The 26,093-nt window shown below is 40.4% G+C and overlaps 2 protein-coding genes across 4 annotated transcripts in view; one reads left to right on the forward strand and one right to left on the reverse strand.

The window, feature by feature from the left end:
* LOC120719888 (von Willebrand factor A domain-containing protein 5A-like) overlaps window positions 1-8,315 on the reverse strand; it is a 48,851-nt gene extending 40,536 nt beyond the window's left edge. Inside the window, exons 1-6 of the mRNA XM_040009452.1 lie at window positions 8,193-8,315; window positions 3,788-3,835; window positions 3,428-3,630; window positions 1,931-2,153; window positions 244-428; window positions 46-160 (exon numbers count right to left, since the gene is read on the reverse strand). Coding sequence (XP_039865386.1) covers window positions 46-160; window positions 244-428; window positions 1,931-2,153; window positions 3,428-3,630; window positions 3,788-3,830 — 769 coding nt within the window. The 5' untranslated portion in view covers window positions 3,831-3,835; window positions 8,193-8,315. The remainder of the gene's footprint in view (window positions 1-45; window positions 161-243; window positions 429-1,930; window positions 2,154-3,427; window positions 3,631-3,787; window positions 3,836-8,192) is intronic.
* A 3,868-nt stretch (window positions 8,316-12,183) lies between these two features.
* On the forward strand, window positions 12,184-24,749 carry vwa7 (von Willebrand factor A domain containing 7). 3 transcript variants are annotated; one of them, XM_040009450.1, is made up of 18 exons: window positions 14,515-14,737; window positions 15,422-15,681; window positions 15,874-16,107; window positions 16,227-16,323; window positions 17,379-17,513; window positions 17,653-17,848; window positions 17,963-18,132; window positions 18,565-18,677; window positions 18,928-19,044; window positions 19,693-19,741; window positions 19,829-19,908; window positions 20,441-20,573; window positions 20,934-21,086; window positions 21,227-21,319; window positions 21,403-21,683; window positions 22,511-22,647; window positions 23,770-23,929; window positions 24,017-24,749. In XM_040009450.1, exons 2-18 carry the CDS (start codon window positions 15,448-15,450, stop codon window positions 24,578-24,580), a joined length of 2,946 nt encoding a protein of 981 aa, XP_039865384.1. In that variant the 5' UTR covers window positions 14,515-14,737; window positions 15,422-15,447; the 3' UTR covers window positions 24,581-24,749. The 3 variants fall into 3 exon arrangements, with proteins under 3 accessions (XP_039865383.1, XP_039865384.1, XP_039865381.1); XM_040009449.1 differs by lacking the exon at window positions 14,515-14,737 and adding an exon at window positions 12,184-12,269 and having other exon boundaries at window positions 19,693-19,908; XM_040009447.1 differs by having other exon boundaries at window positions 14,517-14,737; window positions 19,693-19,908.
* Window positions 24,750-26,093: the final 1,344 nt, after the last annotated feature.

The following is a 26,093-nucleotide window of genomic DNA, read 5'->3' on the forward strand; positions in this document are numbered from 1 at the left end:
ATTTTTAAAATTGGCAAATCAACTACTCCTATCATTTCCACTCACCCGGCTCAGCAGAGGCCTGTCCTGCCTCCACCACAGCAGTGGGCTGGTGAGCATCTTTGTAATAAATCAGCAGTTCAACATCTCTGTCAAACTTGTGACCTGCAGCCAGTTTGACCTGCAAACCACAAACACATTCATATTTAATTCTCAGTTATAAGTAACAACCACACACAGCAGAAACATCAGCACTCTACCTACCGTGGCCTGGGTTTGATCAGCGTTGAGGTACTGGAGAGGGTCCAGGGAACAGTTGGACTCTACTTTAGAGATTGGACGAGGAGAGGACACTCGGGCAGAGAAAGACAGACTGTAGGGCACTAACCCCACACTCGAAAGACCCCCTATGAGCAAGTTCCTTGGCAACAATGAGAGGGAAAAGCTCCCTATTTACAGGAAGAAACGTTCAGCAGAACCAGGTTGAGGGAGCGCCAGCCATTTGCCAAGACCGGTTGAGGGTGAGAGGAGTAAAACAGGACAAAGACATGCCATGGAAGAGAACTTGAATTAAATGCAGAGGTATGTGTAAACGTATAGTGAGTGAAAAAACACTCAGTGAAGAAATACACTTAATGCTTCATGGGAACCTTGACCTATTGCAGTGTAACTCAGGGAAGTTTCTGGGCCACCTGATCCAGTCCTAATTAGGGGAAGGCTGTCCTGTAATTAGTTAAGACTGCTGGGTCTAGAGGTGGCTTTTAAAGTAACAGTTGAACTAGTGCCAGTCTGAAGACCTGTGGTACATAGCCGTTTAATAGAAATAGGTTGATCATATTTAAGAATGAAATATTAATTATTGGCAGAGTTTCTTTGAACAGTCTTGTAGGAATGGGGTCTATGAGACATGTTGATCATTTGGAGGAAGTAATGAAGTAATTACTGAAGTTAACTCAGAAAGATCAATTGAAGAAAAAGATTAAATAAATACCAATGGTACTGAAAGTAACTCTACACATTGTTAAGTCAGTGAGATGATTATCAGTATGTTTTTCCTCTAGTAGTTAAAATTGTATTTGTGAAGACATTCATGAATTCATTACTATTTAACGTTAAAGGAATGGTTGGCTCAGCAGAGCTCTGACTTTTTGTCAGCTTGACTACAGTGCTAAGATAAGATACAATAAGATAACCTTTATTAGTCCAACCTGTGGGAAATTTGTTTTGTTACAGCAGAAAGTGGACAGTGCAAAGTTACATAGTAAAAATTAGAAAAACACTGGAAAAGGATAAGAATAAGATACTGTACACAATTGTAGACAATATAATAGAATAAAATGAATAAAATGCTGCAGAGAAACCTAGGGTTGCTCTTATTTCCTTCAATCAGTGATGAATAGTAACCTTCTAGCTTTACTGAAGGCTTTTTTATAAAGCAAAAAACTATTTTTAAGCTAAATGATGATCTTCTAAATTAGTGAGACACTGTTTCTAGCTTACTTTATCTGCTTTAAGGTGCACATTTGCGAGTTATACCAGGGAGTCAAGTACTTCTGATTTGAGTGTTCTCTTTCAGAGGAGCCACAGTAACCCCTGTGTTTAAATTCTGGCTAGAAATGACACAAAGAGCAAAGAAACTGCAGTTATAGTAATAGTGGAAGGGCAATCAAATAATTTTGTATGTTTGAAAGACAGAATAAATGCAGAATGAGAAAGAAAGAAGGACATAGCCTAACACAGCACAGATACTCCGTAACCCCAAAGTCCATCCCCTAATCATGTTATAGATTCTGGACTTGAAAATAAAGTGTTGAGAAAGACAGTTGCTTTCAATGAAAGAGAGAGAAAGAGGTTGGAAATTCCTCCACCACCATAGTTGCAGTTATGAAACCTTTTTCTATGCAGAGGTGTGAGTTTGAGGCTTTCTGTTAGTGTCAACGTTTTTTCCTACCCCGAGGCTGGTATCGAGGGTTGAGCACAGCAGGCAGACAGAACCTCAGACCATCATCAGCCTGCACAGCCAGCTCAGCCACGTACTCCAACCTGATGGAGGCGCTCTCTCCTGGAGGCAGACTGCCCACACTCAGAGAGAATATATCTGGACTCTGATCACTCTCCTCCAATAGGAAGGCCTGCTGACCCGAGCTCAGAGCATCATCATACTCCTCACGAGCCTGAAGGACAGGTGGCACATGTCAGTGACATTCACTGTGTTTATTATTAATTTGAATCTTGTTTGTTTGTTTGTTTGTTAATTTATTTCAATCATGTGAACAATATACAAGTACATTTAGCAAAGAAACGAAGAGAAAATAATGCTATACAAAATAAAGCTAATACATTTCAATATTGCTTCAACTGTTCCGATTCAGTTACATATCAAAAAGGAGTGGGAAGTAGTAGCCTACACACTTATTTAATCCCATCCCTTTGCCTTAGGTTATCAATATTTAGTCAGCTTCCTTACTGATAAAATCTGCAGTAAAAATAGCGAACAGATATCTGATATAATACTGTATATACATCACATCATGACACTTTCTAAATAGAGACATTCACTGAATTTCAACATTTTCCTTTTCTTTCATGAAAATCATTATAACTATATCTTTATAACTCTTTTTGAACTGCTTTATGTTTGGACACTGCTGCAACTCCATATTCAAACTGTTCCACAGCTTCACTCCATGGACAGAAATGCAAAAGCTTTTGCTGGTAATAATAATAATAATAATAATAATAATAATAATAATAATAATAATAATGGATTGCATTTATATAGCACTTTTCGGGGCCTCAGAGCGCTTTACAATTCCACTATTCATTCACTCTCACATTCACACACTGGTGGAGGCAAGCTACGGTTGTAGCCACAGCTGCCCTGGGGCAGACTGACAGAAGCGAGGCTGCCATATCGCGCCATCGGCCCCTCTGGCCAACACCAGTAGGCGGCAGGTGAAGTGTCTTGTGTGTTTTATTCAAATTTAATGACAATTTGTGTTTATCAGGCCAGAACTTCACTTTACTTATTTCATTAGTCATCTCATCCAATAATTTCTGCAGATCAGCACCAGAGCAGAAAATGTTTGTATCATGAGCAAATAGTACCATTTTAATACTTTGGAGACTTTAAAAATGTCATTGATGTATAAGTTGAAGAATTTTGGGCCCCAAACTGACCCTTAGGGTAGACCACAAGCAATGTCCATACATAAGGAGCAACAACCATTTCATTTCACAAACTGCTTCCTGTCACTTAAATTACTCAGGAAACAAATTTAAAACTACCGCTTTGACACCATAACGTTCCAGTTTTCTTGTTAATATATTGTGATCTATAGTGTCAAATGCCTTTCTCAAGTCTATGGATAACCTACCACACATTGCTTTTTGTCCATGGAATAGATAATCTTACTTATAATGAGGTTATATTTACTGTCCAGCTCACCTTCTGTTTCTCCTTCACCTCAGCTACAATCTGTGTCTGTCCGATCTTAGCACTGAAATGACAGACAGCAGCGTCTCCAGGCAGAGGGAAGACAAAAACAGCCTCTAATGGTTTGTCCTCCTTGTTCTCATAATTCAGAGTGGAGACCACTGTAGCCACATGGTCCCTCACCTCCAGCTCCACCTCAATGCTCTTCAGGGGAACTGACAGACAAACAGAATTCTAACAGTCACACTTCATAGTAGCATTTATTTTTTAAAGTCAAAATTAGATTTTCTGCTGAGCCATCTGTCCATGCAACTCTATTAATTTTTTTTATGACAAATTGAAAATTCATTTTAATGTTTATCAGATTTTTACCTGGTTCCTTTTGGGCAGTTAGCAGACCACAGCATCTCATCATTGTACCTATATAAGAGACAAACACCACAGACAGTTTTCCTCAATAAAACATTTCAGTTTACATAGTATATTATACTACACTTATCAGCTTTTTTGGAGTCTGTCTCTTCTGCACATACTCAAAGCGAATTTTCACATCACCAGACTCAAAAACATTTATTCTAGCAGCTCAGAAAATGGTTTGTTTGAGAGAAATGAGTCCCCCCACCACACACACACGCACACGGTGTTTGAGTGCAAAAATAATATATTTTACATATATATTTTTAATAATAATAATAATAATAATAATAATATCAGTAGCATCATTACAGCTTTTGATCAGCACCATGGACAGCAACCACAGTCAGGGATAAGGTGAATGCTATAAAGTCTTTTTCAGCTAGGCCAAAATAGATTTAGCATCTCAAAAATGAAATAAAATTTAATAAAGACAGCTGTCTGTAAACATGGAACTGACAACGCTACCTTGGCGTGGAGATACACCCCAGGAAATATGGTTGTTGACAAGGCAAAGGCGTAGAAAAACTAATTAAAGGATTTTTATTAATAAAATAACTGAAACTAATAAGGAGCAGCAGGGGGAAAAAACAGCAAACTACGTGGCAGGACTTACAATACTACCAGACAGTGGCGGCTGGCCCATAGGGGGCGCTCGGGCTCCGCCCCCCCAAATGTGGAGGAGTAAAAATATATATTCTTTTAAAAATTCCTCAATGATAGTTTTACTATGTGTGTTCCCCTATACAGCCAGGCGTATTTAACATTTTCACCAGCTGACTCATTAAGTTCCAACCAACAAACGGTGTTTTCTTCTTCATGGGAGCGCTCGTCACAGCGCCCTTGATATGCAGCGAAAATAGGCCTATCATTAAATGGTTGCCAGGGAAATAATAAATATTTGACCTATCAGCGGTCGCTGAATAAATGGTTTGGGGGCGCTTTAAAATTGCGCCCCTGCAGAAACGCGCGAAGATTTGCTGTTCTAGATATTTACCTCAGTCAGTAGCCTAAGTGAGCTATAAGGTCAGAGAGAGACGATGGCAGCGGTATTGTTAACGGTTGAGGCACAGCCTCCCCCAAATTCGGTTAGATCGCTTCTAACCTACCCTTTTGCCAGAAGGACAATGGCAGAAAAACTGCAAGTTAAAGAGTTGGGACCTGACAAGCCCGAAATTCAACTAACCCAGGCAACGAAGGAGAAGTCAAAAGCATACAACAGGACTTTTTGTCGGAGTTGGTTCCAGCGCAAGTCGTGGCTGACAGGCTGTGCATATTGATTTATATGATGCAGCCGGCTTTATATTGTTGCTTGATTACACCACACAACATTGGATTGATGTAGCCTAAGTAATGAGTAAGTGGACACATTCATTTTTGCTTAAAGGCTACTGGATGCTAATTTCTTTCGCTTTCTACCTGTAACTTATGTAGCTAGAGGAAAGCTTTCTGTTGTGTGTTGCCATCTAGTGGGCATGAGGTATCACTGTATGAGTTAATCACCTAGCAACAAATTAAAATTGTGTTGTTTGATGTACTCATTAAATGGGTCATTTTAGTCGATATCATAAAAATTGCCCCCCCCTGAGATTTTTTTCAGGAGCCGCCACTGCTACCAGACCTGAAATTAAAACACTTTTCAGACACTAATTAAAAGAACAAGATTCAGTGACACTATGTTGCTCTAGCAGCTTAACAAAAAAATTAATACGCCTAAAGACAGGCCACCTGTGGCGTTGTGCCCAAGGAGGTGCCACGCATTTTACTATGCGTTTGCACCTTTCGTCCAAATTTCCATCACTGAAAACTGAGATTTTTAAAAACGCCTACCAGTGTGGAGATTTTCAAAACCTCCGTTTCTGCGTTTAGGTTTTTATTTGTCACCCAATGTAAAAGGTGTGCGCCGTTTTTGACGTCACGCTGTGCGCCACGTTATTGTTTACATGAGATGAATTTGTACAATGGTGGATAGAGACAAGATATTGTTGCTCTTAATCTTACTATCTGCAGTTTTTACACGCTTACATATACACACGCAGTTACTGGCCCTCCATTTAGAAAGACAGAGAGGTCAGAGTGAACTTCGGACGTGGCTTCTTCAACACAGATGCTCTCATAACCCAAATCCCGACGTCGGTTTTGAATTAAAAAAAAAAAAAAAATTATTAAACTTATGTATGCTGTATACATTTTGTTCATTCCTAATGTTTTTCTTAACATTTCTTAACATTTAAAATGATGAACGCACTTGAAAAGTAACACAAAATAAGTTGCCTTTCCAAAAATAAAAATAAAACTTTTCAGTACTTAAGGTTTTGTGAGGACACAAAACCCTGTATACTCTTTCTCTCCCAGGTTTCTAGACTTCTGATTGGCCAACATTTCTTAGTGGGTTAGGGGTTCTGGTTTGACTTTTTGACTCCGGTTTTTTGCATTTACATGAGAACGGAGATATTTTGTGTGGACGAGATTTTTTTAAAGGAAATCGGAAAATCTACGTTTTCAAAAATACCCGTGTAGTGTTTAAGAGAGAACCTCGCCCATGTGCTCAAACTGTCCCATTGACACCCTGATCACCTCCTCGATCAAACCATAATAGTTTCGTTGTCGTTTATTTATATATACTGCACGTTTAATTACAACAACAACGTTGACTAAAGTGCTGTACAAAAATACAAAACAACTAATTCCAAATAATTTATGATATTGGTACCAAACAACAAATAAATAACAAATAACTTTCATACTGCATTAAAAGCCAGTGAATACAGATGTGTTTTAAGATGAGATTTAAAAGGTTTCACAGAAGGAGCCTGTCTGATGTGTAGGGGTAGATTATTCCACAGTTAAGGCGCTACAACCCCAAACGCTCGATCGCCTCTTTGAACCAGCCTCAACCTTGGTATCCATAAAAGCAGAAGATCATTTGATCTAATAGATCTAGAGGGCCCATAAGAGGTCAGACAAATACCCAGGAGCCTTTCCATTCAGGGCTTTATAAGTCAACAATAAAAAATTTAAAATCAACTCCAAAGTGAACAGAGAGCCAGTGAAGAGAGGCAAGCACCAGGGAAATATGTTCGCGTCTTTTGGTTCGTGTCAGAAGACGAGCTGCAACATTTTGGACCAACTGCAGTCTTACAAGGCAGATCTGGATAACTCCAACATATAAGCAGTAAGACTGTGCCGGTTAAAATCAGCTGTGCTGGGATTGCCACTTGGTCCAAAAATTATCACTTTGGTTTTGTTCTCATTAAAGGGAAGTTAGAGGCCATCCAGGCTTTAACTTCACCGAGACACTGAAGTAATGGTGGGGTAACTATCCATAGCAGCGGGGCAGGGCAGCTCGTCTTCAGTCCTAGATAGATCTGAGTGTCATCGGTGTATGAATGGAAACAAATGTTATATTTTCTAAAAAAAAAAAAAAAAAAAAAAAATAGACCTCCAGGTAATGGAGAATAAAATTGGCCCCAATATAGATCCCTGGGCAACACCACAAGTAATCAGAATGAGAATCAGCATAGTTTATTAATCCCTAAGGAAATTGTGTGGGTTACAGGGAGCTGAGGAAGAGATAAAATCTCCAAAGCTCACAGAGAAAGTCCTCTCAGACCTGAACCACTCTAATGCCACTGAACCAATCTGATGCTGCAATGCCCCAATGTGAGATCAAGATGCTGTGGTCAACAGTATTAAAGGCAGCTGTCAGATCCAAAAGCAAAGGCACAGCCGAGTCTCCTGAGTTAGTGGCTAAATAAAGACCGTTAAAAACTTTGCGGTTTCAGTGCTGCCAAGAGCTTTAAAACCAGACCGAAACCTCTCAAGGACACCGTGTCAATTTAAAAAAAGATTGCAGCTGAACGAATAAAATCTTTTCAAAAAAAAATTTGACAGGAAAGGAAGCTTTGAAATAGGCCAGAAATCTGAGAGGACAGAGGAATCGAGATGATTTTTTAAAGTACAGGCTGTACAACAGCATGTTTGAAACGGGCTGGCACAACACCTGAACTAAGACTGCTGTTAAAAATCCTTAAGATGTCAGTACCGATAACCTTAAAAATATATTTTTTAAATGTGTTGGAAAAACATCATTTGGGCAAGATGATGTCTTCATGCCATTACATAGTTCCTCCACGTGATCAAAACACACACTCTCAAACTGATCAAAACAGCAGAGCGGATGAATATTTAATAATAAGTCATGTGAAGGCGGGGTGATCACAGATCGAAGCTGTTTTTCAGTTTGTATTTGTTTTTTGTTTTGTTTTTTTACAGCCCGCTTCTTGTGAAAAGAAAAATAACAGAATTCTCCACAAAACACACGCAACAAGTGTGCGGGAATGGTTTTCAGAAAAATGCCTACCTTTGAAAAGAAAGATTTTTGTCTCCTCAAAGTACTTTCGTTCTTCAGTGTGTGAAATGTGGCTTAAATGCCCCTACGCCAGTTTTCTATACCGAACTGAAACACTTTCCTGTATCCGTGGGAACCCTTCAGTGAGATCGCGTCAGAGTCGAGTGGGTGGACCTTAAATTTGTTTTTATTATTATTATACAAAACTTACCCACCACCGTTGTTAAAATAGTCTGGTATTTGAAGACCAAAGAACATCATACAAGACAAGTATTTTGAAATACAAACATCTGCATTTAAGACTAAATTCTTAAAGAGTTTTTTATACAGCGTTCTTAATACATCTTCAAACGCAGTTTGTAAACAGCCAGTGCTATTTTTTTCATATATATATATACAGGGAGAGAGAGAGAGAGAGAGGGAGAGAGAGAGGGAGAGAGAGAGAGAGAGAGAGAGAGAGTAATCATACCTGCCAATTCTCTGTGTGTCTCATATATCTCCCTTATCAGATCGCATTAAATATGAATTCTCCAAAATACGTTTTGCCCGCCGCCTGGTGGCCAACATCTCCATTACCCAAGACATTTTCTGCTTGTGAAAAAGCTGCAGCAGCGACAAAAGCCAACTCTTGTCTGCTTCACATAATGGTTTAGCCTAACACATGTAAGAAACATAGACATGCTATTTGGCTGGTAGATGGTACAAGCATCTACCAGCCAAATAGCATATCTATGTTTCTGCAAAGCACTTGGAATCAACAAACTCTGGATAAAAATCTCTTTCACGCAATACACCTCAGGTTTATTAAGCCTATGTCAAAATAATAGAAAGTTTAAAAACAAAATATAATGCATTCAGCTGAAGTTCTGAAGGTAAAACTTTACTTTAGCCTTATTTTTCTTGATACATTTTTTATTCATTTATTTTCATTTTTAAGTGAAGAGATCCACCTACACCATTTACATTTTTTTAATCCTCCATGTGAGGGATACTTTATTACACAATGTTTACACCAGACAGGAAGGTGTCTCTCTTTCTGTTGCCTGCTAGGCGAACCTTGCCTGCTTACTCTTAAAAGTCATTCTGCGGTGACCCTTTAGACCACTGTGAACAGGGAGAAAGTCTTTCTATCTTCCAGTGTTTTGTGTCACTGAGGATGAATGTGCTTGGGCCCTGTCTGCTGATGGACCAAAATGGTGGTCGAGAACCTTGGCCCTCCCTTTCCCATGTGTTTGCCTACCTGAACTTTATCTCTGTAAATCTGAGTCCCCATACACAGGTTCTCCACTGCTTCACACACCAGACACAAGCCAATCTGTACTTTTCGATTATGGAGAATTTTCTGTCAGTTGGTGACAGGATGCAGGATACAAGTGCAATTACACATTCAATCAGTGTTGGTCAAGTTACTTGAAAAAGTAATCAGTAACTAATTACTGATTACTTCCCCCCAAAAGTAATCCCGTTACTTTACTGATTACTTAGTTACTTTTTAAAAACACGATTTACAACCTGAATAGGTAATAAAGCAATAGATCTTTCAGCCCAATTCTACTTTTTCTACATAATCCATCATACAAAGTGTAATCAAATGGAAAAGTCTGTTTTAAAAACTTGTTTTATTAGTTTTAATCTTTTAACTTTATGCATCAAGCAAAAATTTAATTCTATGCAACATTCTCTGACTGGAAGAAATTTGTTTAACATTTAAACCTATTTTCTGCACATTCCAGCACATAAAATAAAAAAAAATTTTTTGTGTTTACACTCTCTCTTTCAAATAGATCCATCCATCCATCCATCTTCATCCGCTTTATCCGAGGCCGGGTCGCGGGGGCAGCAGCCTAAGCAAAGAGGCCCAGACCTCCCTCTCCCCAGCCACCTCCTCCAGCTTATCCGGGGGAATACCAAGGTGTTCCCAGGCCAGCCGAGAGATCTAATCTCTCCAGCGTGTCCTGGGTCTGCCCCGGGGCCTCCTCCCGGTGGGACATGCCTGGAACACCTCACCCAGGAGGCGCCCAGGAGGCATCCTTGTCAGATGCCCGAACCACCTCAGCTGGCTCCTTTCGATGTGGAGGAGCAGCAGCTCTACTCTGAGCCCCTCCCGGATGGCCGAACCTCTCACCCTATCTCTAAGGGAGAGGCCAGCCACCCTTCGGAGGAAGCTCATTTCTGCCGCTTGTATCCGCGATCTCGTTCTTTCGGTCACTACCCACAGCTCGTGGCCATAGGTGAGGGTAGGGACGTAGATAGACCGGTAAATTGAGAGCTTCGCTTTTACACTCAGCTCCCTCTTCACCACGACGGACCGGTGCAGCATCTGCATTACTGCAGCTGCAGCCCCAATCCGTCTGTCGATCTCCGGCTCCCTTCTCCCATCACTCGCGAACAAGACCCCGAGATACTTGAACTCCTCCACTTGGGGCAGGAACTCATCCCCGACCCGGAGTGGGCACTCCACCCTTTTCCGGCTGAGAACCATGGCCTCAGATTTGGAGGTGCTGATCCTCATTCCCGCTGCTTCACACTCGGCTGCGAACCGTTCCAGTGCGAGCTGGAGGCTATCACCCGATGAAGCCAACAGAACCACATCATCCGCAAAAATCAGAGATGAGATTCTGAGGCCACCAAAGCGAAAGCCCTCCGCCACTTGGCTGCGCCTAGAAATCCTGTCCATAAAAATTATGAACAGAACCGGAGACAAAGGGCAGCCCTGGTGGAGCCCATCACCCACCGGGAACGAGTCCGACTTATTGCCGGCAATGCGAACCAAGCTCTTGCAACGGTTGTATAGGGATCGAATGGCCCGTAGCAATGGGCCAGACACCCCATACTCCCTCAACACCTCCCACCTCTTTCAAATAGATGCAAGTAAATCACAGCAGAAAATAAATAAAATCAAAGACTAGCGGTTCTGTTGCTCTATTGTCACCTGTAAAGCAGAAATGGGGTAGGCGGAGGTTTACCCTGGTGCAGGTGTGCCGCAGCGGTCAGTGGAAGAATCCGCGAGTTTCTCTGTGAATTTCTCATTACGTCGTAGCGCACTCGGTGCTTGCTTGGACGTTTAGGGTTTTTTTCGCTGTAAAAAGAAGTTACAAGTAACGCATTACTGCCCATCTCTGCATTCAATGTTGTTTTTGTGAAGCTGAGCTAGGATAGTGTCTCAGTCTCAGAAATCTGTGGTAACGAAGGTATGGGATCCAGGGTCATAAATCACAAGTGCTAGGTTTTCCAGTAACCTAGAACTGACTAGCTGCATCACAGCATGGTACGGCAGCACTACTGTCATGGACCGCAAACGCCTGCAGAGAGTGATAACAACTGTGGAGAAGATCATCAGGACTCCGCTGCCCTCTCTTCAGAGCATCTACCATCGCAGAGTCCAGAGGAGAGCTGCCTCCATCCTCAAAGACCTCACACACCCCCAACACAGACTGTTCACACTTCTGCCCTTGGGACAGAGGTTCAGAAGTGTGAAATCCAGAACATCCAGACTCAACAACTCCTTCTTCCACACTGTCATCAGACTCTTGAACAGCTGACCTATTATTGAACAGAAATAATAATTTTTTGCACATCAGGTCATCCAGCATATTAAGGCAGCATATTAAGCTATAGCTCTTTTGCACACATCTCTGTTTCACACGTCAATATTTTCTCTCCTTTTCTGTCTTCATTTATTTATTTGTACTATTTGTATTTTATCTGTTCTATTTCTATATTATATATATACTTGTGATAGGTTTTAGTCTCCCTGAAGCTTTCTTCTGCCATCAAATTCCACTGCATTTCAGTCTGTGTATTACTTCCCAGAATGCCTCATCACTGTTGTATAGTCAGGCAAAAACTTAGAGCACAGGCCATCTCTGGAAATCACATCTATCAGAAATGGAATGCTGGGCTGGCTGAACAAACTTTTTTTTGTTGCATTTATCTGGAGGCGTTTGAGGTCTGCCTACATGTGTGGATCGTGAGCCTTCTTGGAGTCTCCATAGACCACAACGTTATACATGTAGTTTTGCACCCCAGGCAAATCTCTCAGGATGTAGGGGTTTAAGCTCTCCAGAAACCTTCTTTTTATGCTCAGAGGTAGGGATCTCAGTTTCTACGATAGAATTTATTTTGTTTTGTTCACTTGTATCTTGTGAATACAACCATTCACATGTCCAAGGTGATTGGCTTAAGCCATATCAATAGCACAGGTCGTAGTTACTGAAAGAAGTTCTGAAGTGTACTGAAGTGGAGTGTATAGGTAGATGCTGTAGATATTAAATCTATGCTGACATTGCAAGTTTGTTGTAATATATGTAAGTATTATTGAAAAAAAGTAGACAGCTATCGTTCATTTTCTTGAAATCAGCATACCAAGACCTAAGCAAAGAGTAAATTGTTAAACTTTAGTTTAGAGATATGAACTTTTTTTTTTACAGTAGTCAGTTCTTAAATTTAGAAGAGAGTGTTCATAAATGTGTTACATAGTTTGCACAACACTATGAACAGAAAACATGCAAAGTCAATAATTAAAGGAATGGAGCTCATTTCATCCAAAGCACTGGGTTTATTTTTCAATTGCTGCCAACAGAAAGATACATACAAGTAAAACAATTAGAATTAAGCTGAAGAAGCATTCAGAAAAATTCTGAAAGTCTTTGATTTTTCACAAATTTGACTAAATAATGTCTATCTCCTGAATCCAAACTGGAACCTGGTTCCACAGATGACTCTGCCTCCTATTCTGCTTTTAAATACTCTGGGAACTACAAGTAAGCCGCGGTCTGAGAGCAAAGTGCTCTAAACGGGTGATATGGTACTATAAGGTCATTAAGACGAGATGAGACCTGATTATTCAAGACCTTGTATGTGAGGAGCAGGATTTTGAATTCTGCATTTAACAGGGAGCCAATGAAGGGAAGTCAGTATAGGAGAAATATGCTCTCTCTTTCTAGTCCCTGTCAGTACTCTTGCTGCAGGATTAACCAAAGGCTTTTCAGGGAGTTTTTAGGACATCCTGACGATAATGAATTACAGTAGTCCAGCTTAGAAGTAATACATAAACTAGAACTAGCATGAACTAGTTCTGAGACAAGATGTTTCTAATTTGGGATATAATGCGCAAATGGAAGAAAGCAATCCTAGACATTTGTTTAATATGTGCATTGAAGGACATATCATTGTGAAGAATGACTCCAAGATTCCTCACAGTGTTACTGGAGGCCAAGGTCATTTGAAAAATGTCTTTAAGATATTCCTGCAGTTTAACTAATTGGTGTGTGTAATCTGGCTTAATGGATAGATAAAGTTGGCAATGCAATGGAAATGTATGCTATGCCTTCTGATGATACTGCCTAAGGAAGCATGTATAATGTAAACAGAACTGGTCCTGGTACTGAACCCTGTAGAACTCCAATATTAAACTTTGTCTGTGAAGAGGACTCTCCAGTTACATGAATTATAAAAAATAATAAGACACAAATTGTACTGTTCAGTACAGAAAGAAGCTTTTGTAAGAAGTACTTGGTTGAGGTGACAGACAGAAATGTCAGTGTGGTGAACTAGCTTACGTTACTGCAGGTAAACAGGAAACAGTAACCTTACCCTCAACAACCTCAGCACTCTTCTGGTAAATTGCAAAAGTTAGCAGACTTGTTTAGCCTCTTTCTTGCTATGAGTGCCTGCATGGAACCATGTGCAATGCACTTGTCCTTCATTAGAACTGCAGCTCCATAGCAAAGTCTCCCACTGATCACTTTCTATAACACATTAGAATTTCCTCTTGGGTGTGTTTTGGTTTGTCAGGGCAGGAGAGTGAGACACAGCAACAAAACAACCGTTGCATCTCGTGTTTCACTTTCAATTGTAATAATTAATTTTAATAATTAAAATGCCAAAAAAGGCAAAACAAAACAGCATAAGAAAACAACAACAAAAACACAAAGCAGAGACATCCTGTATTCTTTATAACCTTAACCAGTCCTGCAAGCTCAACACCCTCTTTGGAGTTGTCTAGCAACTGATTCCCCTCTTTGCAACGCCTTTGCAAAGTGCTTTTTTTGGTTTTGTGAGGAACACAGAGTGTGATACATTGCAAAGAGGGGGTTGGGGTAGGCCTTAGTTGAACACCCTGACTGGTAATATATTCAGCCCTATTGTGGTGAATCAATGCACCGTGCTTTAATGGGGAGATAAGGAGGGGCAATGGGGAGCTATGACGAGATATCTTTTGCCCCACAGTGCACCCCTAAAGCTAAGAGGCACACCCAAGACTGTGCAGTATCACCTAAACTCTCATCTGAAGAAAGTGCCTCTAACATTCAGGTCCTGTTTTTTTTTTGTGGGGGGTGGGAGGGTTTCTATATCCATGAGGAGCAAATAAGAGACAAGAGCTCAAGGACGCACAAATGTGAAGACTTTGCTATTTTGTTTCAAAGATGGAAATGTTGTGATTTGCTTAACCACTGACAAGCATGTGTTGTGGCGTTTCTTGATACTCTGTACTCTTGATGCTGTGCTACGTGATCAAACAGATCTACAGAGCTAGACATACAGGATGAACTGAGGTGAGACTGTTTTTATCAAGTTCTTTGGGTCTGACTACAGCTCTAAAGAAATATTTGCATTTGTCTGCTAATTTGGAAGCTAATAAAAATAACCATTATGGCATAAAATAACTCATACTTCATGCTCATCTAGTGCTCATTTTTGCACTGGAGTCAGTTAACGTATTAGGCTAAAGTGTTAAAAATAGATTAGTTGTGTTGGTAAATGGCAAGTGATTGCTTAAACTGACCAACACTACCAAAGTTTTTGCTTTGTGAAATGTTAAAGTGAATGACTGTCTTTGAATCAATCCTGGAGAGTTTTTATTGGGACCCTGACATAGTAAAAGGAACAGGTTGTTTTTTATAGGCCTTGTGCTTTGTTGCACTCTCTCCTCGTGAAAGCACAGACTGTGAGAACAATCCCAAAGAATGTATCTGAATTAAGATGAAAAAGAACAATAGGAGGCTCTGTACAGGCAAGGCTGAGAAAAATCTGAGAGGAGCTGTCGGGGGTGGTGGTAAGGACCGGGTGATGACAGAATAGTACGCATGGTTGAGTGGCACAGCTTGATCAAATTAGCACAAAACTTTACTGAACAATAGAAGTCAGGTCAGTTCAAATCCTTTCAATTAAAAGACAAAATAATGAGTCTTAGCAAGACTGATATCAGGCAAATGACATTTCGTTTTTATTTCATGCAGGTAGGACGTGACCTGCTCAGAGCACAATGTCACAGCACAGAGGAATCTGGAGGAGGCAGGTGCACCTTTTTACCCTCCCTTACCTTCTTCTCCTGGCTTCACCGTGCGAGGGTTTCCTCCCTGACTTGTGGTCTAGAGTGCTGACTCTGTCCTGGGACTCACACACTCACCAGTACATTACAGAGCGGGCCATTCTAAATGTAACCCTGGAGACTCTGAGGGGACTAAAAAAACACCATGGAAACCATGATAAAGAGGAGGTGAGGTCATGTTTGCAGTCAGGAGATTTACTGAGTAATGCAGCATCAGTGGTTCATAAAGTGTTTGAATTACCTCTTTAAGTAAGTATGCAAATTTAACTGAATCACTCTTTTTCCCTATGGTGATATTTGAACACAGACGTATTGAATTTCTTTCAAATAATGATAAAAGTCCTGGTCTAACGATTGCAGATCAGACTGGGACGTGGATTTTGGAGAGCTGTGGGAGAGGTGGTGAAATCCAATGCAGCCATGGACTTCCGGAGCTCCACAAGGTCTGACCCAGTTTACCACTTTGATTCAGAGCATATTGAAAGTGCCACGGTCATGCTACGACGGTTCTGGACCCACACTGTGCTCTCAGTGCGGGCCAAAGAGTACCAAAGTGCCCGTCATAGCCTGGGTCAGCTATTTCATTCACTGCAGGTAATCTGCCACACAGAACTGAATTTTAATAATAGGGGGAGGGTTAGCTTAACCTTAGAGATATTTCATGAAGTGAAATGTTTTGGCTATGTTTTTGTTTTGAACATCTGCTATGTCAGGACTTCTACAGCCACAGTAACTGGGTGGAGATGGGCCAGCGTTCTATTTACCTCCATCTGCTTCAGCCAGAGGAGCCTGCCGTGCCTGTAGCTAAAGGTGATTCATGAATGTGACATTATAGTCCCATTTAATCACAAAAAACAAAATTAGTTGTATCTACACATTATTGTAAAGGTCCTCTTGAAAAGACTAGTTACTGAGGTACCAGCTTTACAGAATTTTTTCATTTTGCATCATTTTATCATACTGCATAGCTTCACGTGTTAAAGTTACAGCTCTTCCACAGTTTTCCTACTACCGATTTTGCTGCTTCTTCAGATGTTATTCTATTGTGGTCTAATCTGTTTTAATATGCTACTGTATAGTATTTATTTCATCAAGTAGAGATCATTCAGTTATTATTTAACAGTTCGATTAATATGCTATTTTGTAATCAGACTTGTAGCAGAATGGAGTCCCAGCAATGATAGAAATTAGGACAATGAGAGTGAAGATGAAGACGGAGGCCTGGGTGGGGCTATTAGTGACAAGAGGGAGGCAGAGATGAAAAGGAAGTGGGTTTCATGAATGAGAATCTGAAAGGCAAAATGACTGAGTGCTGAGATTTAAACTAGGCAGAACAGAGGCTGACTGACTCAACAAAATAAAGAAAATGATTCGATCAGAGCAATTATGTCAGTGTTTAGTTTAGCAGGAAAATGGAAGTGATGTAAAAAATAACGTAGTAGCTGGAGCACCCAGGAAGGCAGGGTGCATAATGTTTCATTTAAAAGAATATAATATTTATATAATGTGTTGGTTTTTTTCAAAACTCAATGTGTCACTCAGTGTGTATATGTATATACACACATATACACATACACATATAATTATCCACGTCATTTAACTATTGACCCACCAAGTCTAGTAAAGCACTCCCCATCTTTACTAATTAACTTGACCAGCCAAACTAATGTTCAACATTCTTTCAAATGTGGCTTTAAATGGTTCAGTGGAAATCAGCTATCATTTCCATTGGTCATGCATTTAACACAGACTCCCAATGTTTTGGAAACCTGGCTGTACATATGTCAATCTGATATATTCATTATTACATTACAAAAAAAAAGTTTAAATGTAAAAACTAAAGCCTTCATCATTTCTGCTTTCAGAAGACACACCTACCTGTATGGAGTGCTTCAGTACCACCTGTCGAAACAACCTTCTGCCAAGACTGAAAACCACACAGGGGAACTCTCAGCTGCTCACCACTGGATATTTCAGTACATTTCCTCCAAAACCTCAGGGTAAACCTCAGCCACCTGCAGGCAAAGTGTTACAAAAACACAATAAATAAACACATTTGGTTTTTAGAATATTTTAAAGACTTTTTCAACTACGTTTCCATCTACAAAGCTGTAAAGATGGGGGGGGGGGTTTTTCTAGGCAAATGCAGTCATGGAGGTATTCTAGACAGCAGCCGCTTCTTGGGCGCCAAAGGGGGCATCAACAAGGACAGCACCTCACCTCTCTTCTCCCCTCATCATTACCTCCATCTCAAAGCTGCCACTTTGGCTACTGAGGCCACCCTGACTGTGCTGAGAGACCTCAGAGACTCTGTGGGCCACAGAAACTTTCTCAAGTAAGTTTAAACCACTGTTAAAGCTCCCTGAACTGTAAACTTGTTACAAGATTCAGGTGATGCCTGTGCTGCATGAAATGACTGTCTTTAATTGCTGCTGAACTCTCTTTGAAGACTCTTTAGTGTGAAGCAAGTTCCTGCACTGGTTTTTGTCATGGACACCACAGGCAGCATGTTTGAGGAGATCCACGCTGCTCGTCTTCGGGCTCAATCCATCATACAGAGCCGAGCCAACAGCCCGGGGCAACTCGGCACCTTTGTGCTCGTCCCCTTCCACGATCCAGGTGACAGCTGGTGGTAAAAAGTGCCTGCAGGTCATAACAGATAAACCTGTAGAGGCTTTTGCCCCCTGTTAATGTGTGATTGTGTTTCCCATTATATACATACCTTTATATACTTCTGTAGAAGGTATAGTTCTGATTATATGTTTCATGCCTACTGTATGTTCTATCAACAGTGAGCCTCTAGATTTGTGCCATCTGTTTCCCTCAGTTCAAAGAATGACTGAATGAACTTCTGTGACTTCCATGAAAGCAATGAAATGAGAAATAACATACTAATATAATAACTTATAGACAGAGCCTCTTGATAGCTTAAAGATTCAGTCTTATGGTACTGTAAATATTTTTTAAATAGACAATAAGGGTCTATAAAGACTGCAAACAAGCTGTTCCTTATCACAGTCTGTAAGCATTTATATTTACTGTACTGTGCAGGAGTAGGACCGGTATTTGAGACTGATGATCCAGGCCAGTTCATGCAGCACATGGAGGGGCTGATGGCTCTTGGAGGCGGAGATGAACCAGAGATGTGCCTCTCCGCAATTCAGGTACATTTAGACGCTAAACACTCAGAGAGAATAAGTGATGTTGTGTGTGTGTGTGTGTGTGTGTGTGTGTGTGTGTGTGTGTGTGTGTGTGTGTGTGTGTGTGTGTGTGCGTGCGTGTGTGTGTGTGACAGGGGATTTCTTTAAATCACCCTGTAGTTCTTCAGCTAAGACACCTGAGTTAGAAAACACAAACACTGCAGTTGTATAGATTGGACATGTCACCACTAACTTGCTTTCTTCTTGTTATTAGCTGGCACTCACTCACAGTCCACCTCTGTCTGAGATCTTCGTGTTCACTGACGCTTCCCCTAAAGATGCCCATTTATTCGGTGTGGTGAAGGCCCTCTCCCTCGAGAAACAGAGCAAGGTATATGCACCTTTGAAGGGAAGTCTTTTTTTTTCATCTGTCACATAGCATTATGTTTAGCAAAAATCAGAGCTGCTTTAAGGTTGACAGCGAAGACAAACACCAACCGAGAGCTGCTGTTTAATAACCTGTTCTCAGATTTTCAAAAATTTTAAATAAAAGTCTTCATCTGATGTGATTGCTACTGGTTATACAGCTTCTGTTTGTATGTATATTTATAAAGAAAGCACTGCGTGAATTACATTTTTAGATGGGTTTTAAAGGAAATAAGAATTTCCTGGAGAAACTGTGCCTGCTGAAAGCTGGTGGAGATTACCTGCCTCATGTGGCCGGCAGGTGGCAGCAGCTACACTAGTTGAAAATTAAAAGTTTAATGGAATTGTAGTTTTTGTCACTGGCCACACAGTGGTGCTATTGTATCATGAGACCTTTTAACCAAAGGACAGTTTTGTTAACAAAGAAAATAATTCATCCAGCAGTTGTACTAATAAGGAGCAAAAATAACATGCAGCCAGATTGAAAGACTGAAAGAACCCCTCTTGTTGGCCTTCTCTTGCTCACTGTGCAATTACTTTGGACAGGGGGACTGCAGTAAAGCAAACTGTATGTCAGTGTACTTACAGCTGACAGCACTTATTTTCCCTACAGGTGACTTTTCTCCTTACTGAAGATCCCAACTACACCAAAGAGAGCCGAGGCAGGTTAATGAGGAGGAAGAGGAGAAGTAGAGAACCTTTATCTCCTGATCGTTTTAATCTCTACTCTTCACTGTCCTCCCTGTCAGGAGGACTAACAATATTCACCACCAACTCTGACATACACAGGGTCTCCACAATAGTGGAGGACAACACAGCAGCTGACAAGGTGCCAAAATAAGATTATTTACTGGAAATTCACTCCAAACAAATTTAACAAGTTATTTAAGGAACTGAGGTAGTACATTAGCTCACAGTATCTGTTAACTTCCCTCATTCTAGCAGTCTCAATTTCCCACCTTCATAATTTATCAACCATTTAATATTAGAAATTTTCAATTAAATATGAAATTTTCCATTGACCTAATGCTCTAATTTTCTCAGACAAACATGGCAACTGCTGCTTATAAAGCATTGAAAAAACAATATAATTTCATTTTCTACATGACAGTTAGCACATGTAAATCTTTTTTAATCAAGTAGTCTATCTTATCTGCAACTTTTTGCTGAGCAGAAATGTGTCAGATTTTATAAAAAGTTATATCACAAAGTGTATTTCTAATATTTTTTTTTATTAGTTTCTTTTCCAGCAAGCCGACTAATTTCTCTTTTAGACCTTTAATTTCATAATGACATCACTTATAATTACTCTTCATTACCTTCATTACCTATCACAACTTATTTTTCTTCTCCTACCTCAGGTGACCCTCCTCCATGTGGAAAGTCACAAAGACCTGATGTCCGTTCATACATTTAGAGTTGACAGCTCGGTAAAAAATGTCACCCTACATGTCTCTGGCACTATGACGGAGTGTATCCTTACCAGTCCATCAGGTAATTCTCACATCATATTAACATCAGCTATGAAGTCAGGGTTAGCTTTTTTTCCATCACGACACTGCACTTTGAACTGTACTTTGCATTTGCTTGAAATATCATGTACAGGGTGCAATTTCCCTGTAATTAAATTGAATTTCAGCATATTTTCTTTTAAATAGCAGTATAATTATATTTACATGTAAATATTGAAAGGTATTTACACTACACTGAAATTCAGTTTAGTTACAGGGGAATTACGCGCTAGATTTATCACACATACTTTAAAGTGTTACCTTGCAAAGATCATTCTTTAACTTTTTTTTCTTTGTAATTTGAGGGTAAAATAAGCTCAGCTGTTTATGCTTCTCTTCTCAGACCAGAGTCAGTCACTGTTGAATGAAGAAGGTCCCCTAGCAGTGCTACAGCAATTTCAGGGACTGTACCGTGTCAACCTGTTTCCTCCTTTACAACCTGGCCAGTGGAAACTGCAAGCCAAGAGCAATGGGCATCTTACGTTCAATGTTATAGGTAAAATAAATAATATCGAGTACATCAAGCAGATCACCTGGCAGATATTCATTTTCAATTCAAATGCAGCTTTACTGTGGTATGAGATTTTTTTAAAAACATTTTTTTAAATTGATTTGTCTTTTGATCTACACCACCAGGTGACAGCGGTGTAGACTTCCTGTATTATTTTGCAATTATAACCAATGAGACACACCCGGGTCTGGCCAGAGTTGATGGTAATCCTACAGCAGGTGAGGGATTTTGATAAATTTACACGATAATGAGGATTTGTAAGTAAACAATATGTTTAAGAATATATCTTTCTAATTTTCAGGTGTTCCTGCCTTTCTAGTGGTGGCTGTTACAGGCCTGGGTTCAGATGAAGAGGCATCTTTTAGTCATGCAACACTGCTGGGGGCTGAAGGAGAAAGTCTTCAGCAGGTGAAGCTCAACTCCTCCTCTTCATCTATCTATTCCTTGGAGGAGCTGGTGGGCTTGGTGGACCCTTTTCCCAGAGTTCCTTTCTGCATTAGACTTTCAGGCGAGGACAGCAGAGGAAACAAACTGGAGAGGGTTTCCACAGAGATGGTGGAGCCCACTCACATTCAGATACAGGTAATCGTTAGCAATAATGCTGAAGAGGACAGAGGCTGCTTTCTACTCCAAGTTTACTATAGTTCATCTCCGTTACTCTGTTATGTACATCTATTTTTCAATTTTTCTGCCAACCAGAGAGATTAGGGTACAAGGGCCTTAGTCAGGGGAGTGATCAAAACCCAACGGTTACTCTGACAGAGCTTCAGCATTGCTCTGTGGAGAGATGAGGACGTTCTAGAAGGACAACCATTTTAGACCATGAGAAACAAAATCCTCTGGTTAAAAGAATCTAACTTTTCTCATCACTGCATATTACCAGACCGATACCATCCCTACAGTGAAGCATGCTGGTGGTAGCTTCTTGCTGTGGGCCATATGAAGACCATATAAAGACCCTCTAAGACCACTCCTTTGTTAAATCCTGGAGTGTCCCAGCCAGAGACCAGATTAGAACCGGATTGAACATGTCTAGAGAGATTTGAAAATGGCTGTGCATTGATGCTTCCCATCCATCCTAATGGAGGTTGAGAGGTTCTGCAAAGAAGAATGAGAAAAATGAAAACAACCCCAAAATGTCAGTATGGGATATTTTGTGTCGAATTCTGAGATGAAAAGGCTGCAACATGGCAAACTGTAGAACAAGTATAGCACTGTGAATACTTTCTGGATTTACAGTTTTCTCTGTAAAACTCTATTCTCTTGCTTCTTTAAATTCTGCAGGGCCAGATGGCACAATTATAAGTTATTGATTACCTACAGTATCTATGTAGAGGTGTCAGGTGATGACCTTTCTTTGACCGGTGGTCCGTGCACTTTTGACACAGTCTGTTTCACACATTATTCAGGTGCTTTCTCTTCCTGACCTCGTGCCTGGTCAGAGTGCTGTGGTGAACTTTGAGATCCAAAACCACGGTGCAGCACGGAACTTCAGTTGGACAGCCGATGATGACTGTGGATATCTTCTTATGACAGAGCCCCACAGGTAGATCAAAATGAAAATCTTGCTCAGGTGCAAAGCAAACTTCAAAGAACTTAGACTGCCATCCCGCTTCTTTTGTCACCTTCGCTGGCATTCTCTCACCTTTGAAAACTATTTAAACTTAGTAACACAAAATAATTTTTAAATTATACAGTTATGTACAAAAGTCTTGAGTCACCCCTCAATTCTGCTCTTCATATCAGATTGGCTTTATAATTTTCTTTTTTGCTAGTGGATATATTAAGGGTGTGCACCTATTGCAGTTTGCACTTGTGCTTCAGATGGGGAAAAGAACCAATTTTAAATTTTAAAACACATAATTTGTTCCCATTTCTTTTTAATGAAAATTTCAAAGATAACACTGTGAAACAGTAACAAAATGTACCAACAAGATTATTCAAAAGAACTATTAGCTGAGTAGTGTGTCATTAAAAAGTGTGAGGAAATTAGACCAGTTGCGGACAAAATAAGAAGTGGCATGCCCACTTAACTATCCATAGCAGATAAAGATGCCTATAAAGGCCGTCATGAAGCCATCCCCAAGGAAGGGAAACGGGAAAAAGCTTAGATATGCCAAATTATGGACTGAAAATCTGTGGTAACGGGTCTTATGGAATGACAACAGTCAGTATCTACAATCATGGTTTGGCCTGCATTTCACCCATTGGTGTTGGGAATCTTGTTAAAATTGATGCAATTAAGAACACAGAAAGGTATGATTCCATTTTGGGCCTGATTGGCAGTGGCTTAATTTTTCATGACAATGATCCCAAACACACTGCCAGTGCATTAAAAGCATACCTGGATAGAAAAACACAAAGTAGAACACTATTATTCATGGATTGGCCTCCCCAGAGCCTGGACCTTAACTTTATTGAAGCAGTGTGGGATGATCTTGACAGAGGGTGGAACAAAAGGCAGCCGGCATTCAAAGAGGACCTTTGAATGTCTTTTAAGAAGCCTGGAGACCTATTCCTGAAGACTACTAAAAGAAAGGAGATAAAACCTTGCATCTATTTCGCATTTTAAGAAAAATATAAATTAAATGATGGCTAGTTCAAAACTCTGGCACAGTATTGTAAGTATAAGTTAAATGATTTCACAATTCATGTTTTTGCCCTTCAGCTTTCTTGTAGCAGAACAAAGGTCTTTTCGTGACCAGGTGTACCTCCAGACTCCAGCCACAGCGCAGGCAGGGGTGACAGTCACCCTTACACTGACTGTAAATGATCTTCATTCTGCTGACTCAAATTATGCAGTGGCCTACTTGACTGTGGTCCCTCAGGTGAGCAATAAGAGAAACTGCAGGATATTCTGCTGAAAACTTGTTTTTTGGTTTATTGTGTATATGATGATTTTCTCTTGCCTACAGGATTCAGACACGTCCCCACCATCCTGCTCTGCAGCACGAGTCCAATCTAACTGTTCTGCAATTTGCAATGCGACTAGCTGGAGTGTGTCTCTGTCTGTATCAGATATCGGACACTCTGGCCTTGATGCTCTGCAGCTACAGGAAGGTGAAGGTATTCTGATTTTGTTTCACAGTAACCCAACCTCAGAGGACAGCCTTGGAGAGCCTGGCATTGAGCTGCAACAGACACAGAGGGATAAATCAACAAATGGAGACTACCACCACCACCAAGAGCAACACAACCACAAGGCCAGATTAGAGACAGGAGGCCCCCCTTTGAATATTTCAGAATGGTCGCTGGATGTATCTCAGCCACTGTTTGTGAGCTACACATCCAGCTGCTGCTCTACTCAGGCAAAGATGCTGGTTTGGGACAAAGCTGGAAACATGAAACGCTGCCATCTAACAAATGGTCAGAAGAGGCAGCTACAAAACAAGAGTACAGAAACCAGTGGGACTGGACAGAAAATGCCCACAGGCTTCTTTTTCTTGCTGTTAGGCCTGCTGTGCTTTCCTCTGCTTTAGCCCCGTGTGATTACAAATGTTTTGCTGGTCAAAATTATCTGTTGATGACTTGATACAGAGCTTGTTCTACTGTATTTTCAAAGGCAAAATCTGAAGCACCAATAATTTTTTTTTCATATTGATATTCAAAAAATGCAAATTTGCAAAGAATAAAAAATCTTTTATTGCACTTCCTTTTATTTTTGCTACAACTAGATTTGTATGCCTGTCATGTTTAAGGCTGTGTGAGAGGTCGATTCATTTGTAGTTTGTACTTGGGGAGCAGCACCAATAACACCAAGGCAAGCTTTAATACTGATAGATCAAAACATAAACAAAGTCCAGAATCTAAGAAAATAATTACAAAAACAGAAGACATAAAAATCAGAGATTAGTTAGGATACAGGACTCCACAAAAACACAGAATGCACAGACAATATAAAGACAAGGTAATGAGGGGAGTTGGAACTGGTGGGAAACCAAGCTGGAGACAACTAAACAAATGAGATGGAAGGAACAACACTTGCCAAAAGAAAACGGGAAGAGTGACACAACTGAATGTGCACCCAAGATCAACTTGACATGCGAAAAAAAGACCAAAAAAGAGACAAGGCTGAAGGAACATGAAGTTATCTATAACCAAACTATAAAGGCACAAATTACAAACCATAAACAACCAAAACCAAGCATCACACCAACCATCACCTCTATGCATTTCATTATTAGTTATTACTAATCTCTGCAAGGGCGTAGATTTGGCATGGACGGAAGGGACGTGTCCCCACCAATATCCAGCGATTATTGAATTGTCCCCACCAATAATTTGATCTCTTCGAGTAAAGAAAAACAACCCGATAGAAAGAAAACCTAGTAGTAGCCTGCGCTGCGAGGAGAAGAGGAGAAAAAAAGGAAGAACCTGGATATAAGAAAGTATCTTTCAAAGAAACCTGTAAGTCACTTAAAGTCAAGTTCACTCATATAATGTGTCCGTCACAATAACGTTACAGGCTATGCTAGGCCATACATGCCAACATTCCCGGGGAATCCCGAATTTCAGTGCCCCTCCCAAAAATCTCTGGGGGCGACCATTCTCCCCAATTTCTCCCGATTTTCCACCCGGACAACAAAACTGAAAAACCATATCCCAGACTGGCCCAGCCAATTTCAGTTTCCAACAATGGCTACTATTACTGCAGCTAGTTTTACTCTTATTACTCTTTCTGGGTCGCAAAATAAACTTTTAACACATTTTCAGGCGAGAATGTAGCTGTGTAAACGTCAAATAACTTAAACATGTTATTGTTTGGCCTTTTTCAGTGCTTTAGTTGTTTTTATTTGTTGGTGAGTAAATCGGTTTGGCTGAGATTAAAGTTATTAGATTAAATTAGATTAAATAAAACTTTATTAATCCCTCGGGAGGATTCCTCCAGGTTAACACACAGCTGAATAAACTGCTGTCACACAGCAGTGTGTGAAAGCAGCTGTGTGAATACAGCAGTTTATTCGACCATCTACGCCAGCCAGTGGCGTGCAC

Source organism: Simochromis diagramma, unplaced genomic scaffold, assembly GCF_900408965.1.
Source record: "Simochromis diagramma unplaced genomic scaffold, fSimDia1.1 OVJJ01000344.1, whole genome shotgun sequence".
Taxonomy (NCBI): Eukaryota; Metazoa; Chordata; class Actinopteri; order Cichliformes; family Cichlidae; genus Simochromis; species Simochromis diagramma.